This window comes from Echinops telfairi, unplaced genomic scaffold (assembly GCF_000313985.2).
Source record: "Echinops telfairi isolate 266 unplaced genomic scaffold, ASM31398v2 ScPeMD7_7473;HRSCAF=8511, whole genome shotgun sequence".
NCBI classification, from domain to species: domain Eukaryota; kingdom Metazoa; phylum Chordata; class Mammalia; order Afrosoricida; family Tenrecidae; genus Echinops; species Echinops telfairi.
Genome location: NW_022111377.1, coordinates 7,998,783 through 8,000,676, shown reverse-complemented (window position 1 = coordinate 8,000,676; position 1,894 = coordinate 7,998,783). Strand labels below are relative to the sequence as shown.

Sequence of the window (1,894 nt, the reverse complement as noted above, 5' to 3'; positions counted from 1 at the left end):
CCTAACGGTGACAACCCCCTTGGCTCCAACTGCCGAGTCAGCAGAAGCGTGGCTGTTTGGGACCTGGCAGTGGGTGTATGGACCATTGGCAGGAGTCCTTGGCCCTGTTTTCACCAGGCTTGTGACTCCGGCCCCGTCCTCACTGTCCCAGCCTCTGGTCCATGGCTCTGTGAGGCTAGAACTGGAGGCTGGACCCGACTCAGATTTGTGAGGATTTCATGGGCTTGCCTCAATTTGTTATGTTTTGTTTGGAGATTGTGTTTCCAGTGGCGAGCAGGCCGCTGGGTCCTGCTTGGTCATCTCAGGCCAGCCTTCTCTGTCCTGTCCACAGTGTTCAATGTGGGGGAGTATCGCCGCGAGGCCGTGAGGCAGTACAGCTCCTACAGCTTCTTCCGCCCGGACAACGAGGAGGCCATGAGAGTCCGGAAGTAAGACATGAGCTACCTGGGGATTGGGCTTTGCTGTGCCTTTTAGAACATCTGTCGGAGGCCGTCAGCTCTGCCCCCAGCCTGGCCTGCAGCAGCTGCTGAAGTGTCGTGTGGGATCAATCTCTGGTGTCGGTACTGAGATTCCCTGGCCAGGGCCAAGGCAACTTGGTATGAGGTTGGGAATTGGGGGCTGGGAGCCAGACTACCTGCACAGGTAACCTGAAACCCAGATCCAACTGTGAAGTGTGACTAAGAGGCCTGGTCACCAGGGGGCGAGTTGGAAATGTTGAGGACTTTGAATGGGGAATGATATCATCTGAACAGTTTGTTGTCGGGCCTTGCTTGGACACTGTTCACCCATCGACTTTTGGCACACTATGGGTGACACCACTTTTATTGTTCTTTCCAGCCTGTGGGCCAAAGCTGACCAACTCCCCCACTGTGATTGTCATGGTTGGCCTCCCGGCCCGGGGAAAGACTTACATCTCCAAGAAGTTGACTCGCTACCTCAACTGGATTGGTGTTCCAACAAAAGGTAAGACCATGTGGGGGGGCGGGGGGTGGGTGGGAGTGGGATTGTCCAGTGAGTGCCCTGACCTTGCTTGCCAACCCTCTGCAGTGAAAAACAAAATCTTCCGTTTCCCGTTGCAGAGACTGACAGTGCAGACCACTCGGGCCGTTCTGTTTCCTGGGTTGGAGTCTGATTTCACCTCTCTTTCCAACCATCTGGGTCACTACATGCATGCCCCTACTGTGTGTGTTTGGGGGGCGGCGGGGAGTGGGGGGCTATAAATGGACTTTGGGCTTTCATTGTCATCCAGAGCCTTCTGCAAAGCAGGTGTTGAGAATTTAAGCTCTAATGCCATTCCTTCCTCTGTATTTGGATTTTATTTGCAATCCTCAGATCACACAGGCTGGTGTGCTGCTTCTGTGTGGACTTAGTGGACACCTGATTTAGATGGCTGCTTATTTTAAAACAAGCCTTTAAGACCCCAGGCACTATACTATCTGATGGCTGGGCCCCATCTGCTTTCTTATCACACTTTGCTGTAGCACCCATATCTTCAGTGATCTCTTGTGTGTACATGCTCTTACATTCATGTTGGCATTTTACCCTCACTGCCGCTCTCTTGAATCTGCCCAGCTCAGGTGTCACCTGCTTTGGGAAGGTCCCTCAGCCTCCCTCTGTCTGTACATACCTTTCTCCTTTACACTCCCGTAGCACTTGGCTGTAATTCTTCCCCACTGGCTGCCAGAAAGGACTCTGTCCTGCTGATTACATTTGATGGCTCTTTGGTGTGGGTTCCAGAACTAGATGGGAGATGTCTGTTCCCTGCGATGCCTAGCACCATGCTGTGTCCAGACTAATACCCAGTCAATATTAAAGGCCCTGGGGAAAGTAGAATTAAATCGTCTGATTACTGTTAGAAGGAGCCCTGGTGGCAGAGTGGGTTACACACTGAGCT

At 52.7% G+C, this 1,894-nt stretch overlaps 1 protein-coding gene across 3 annotated transcripts in view; it reads left to right on the top strand.

Moving 5' to 3' along the window:
- Positions 1–330: 330 nt before the first annotated feature.
- PFKFB3 (6-phosphofructo-2-kinase/fructose-2,6-biphosphatase 3) overlaps positions 331–1,894 on the top strand; it is a 19,883-nt gene continuing 18,319 nt past the window's right edge. For all 3 annotated transcript variants that reach the window (XM_045285598.1, XM_045285599.1, XM_004712623.3), the window contains exon 1: positions 331–428. In XM_045285598.1, coding sequence (XP_045141533.1) covers positions 415–428 — 14 coding nt within the window. In that variant the 5' untranslated portion in view covers positions 331–414. The remainder of the gene's footprint in view (positions 429–1,894) is intronic.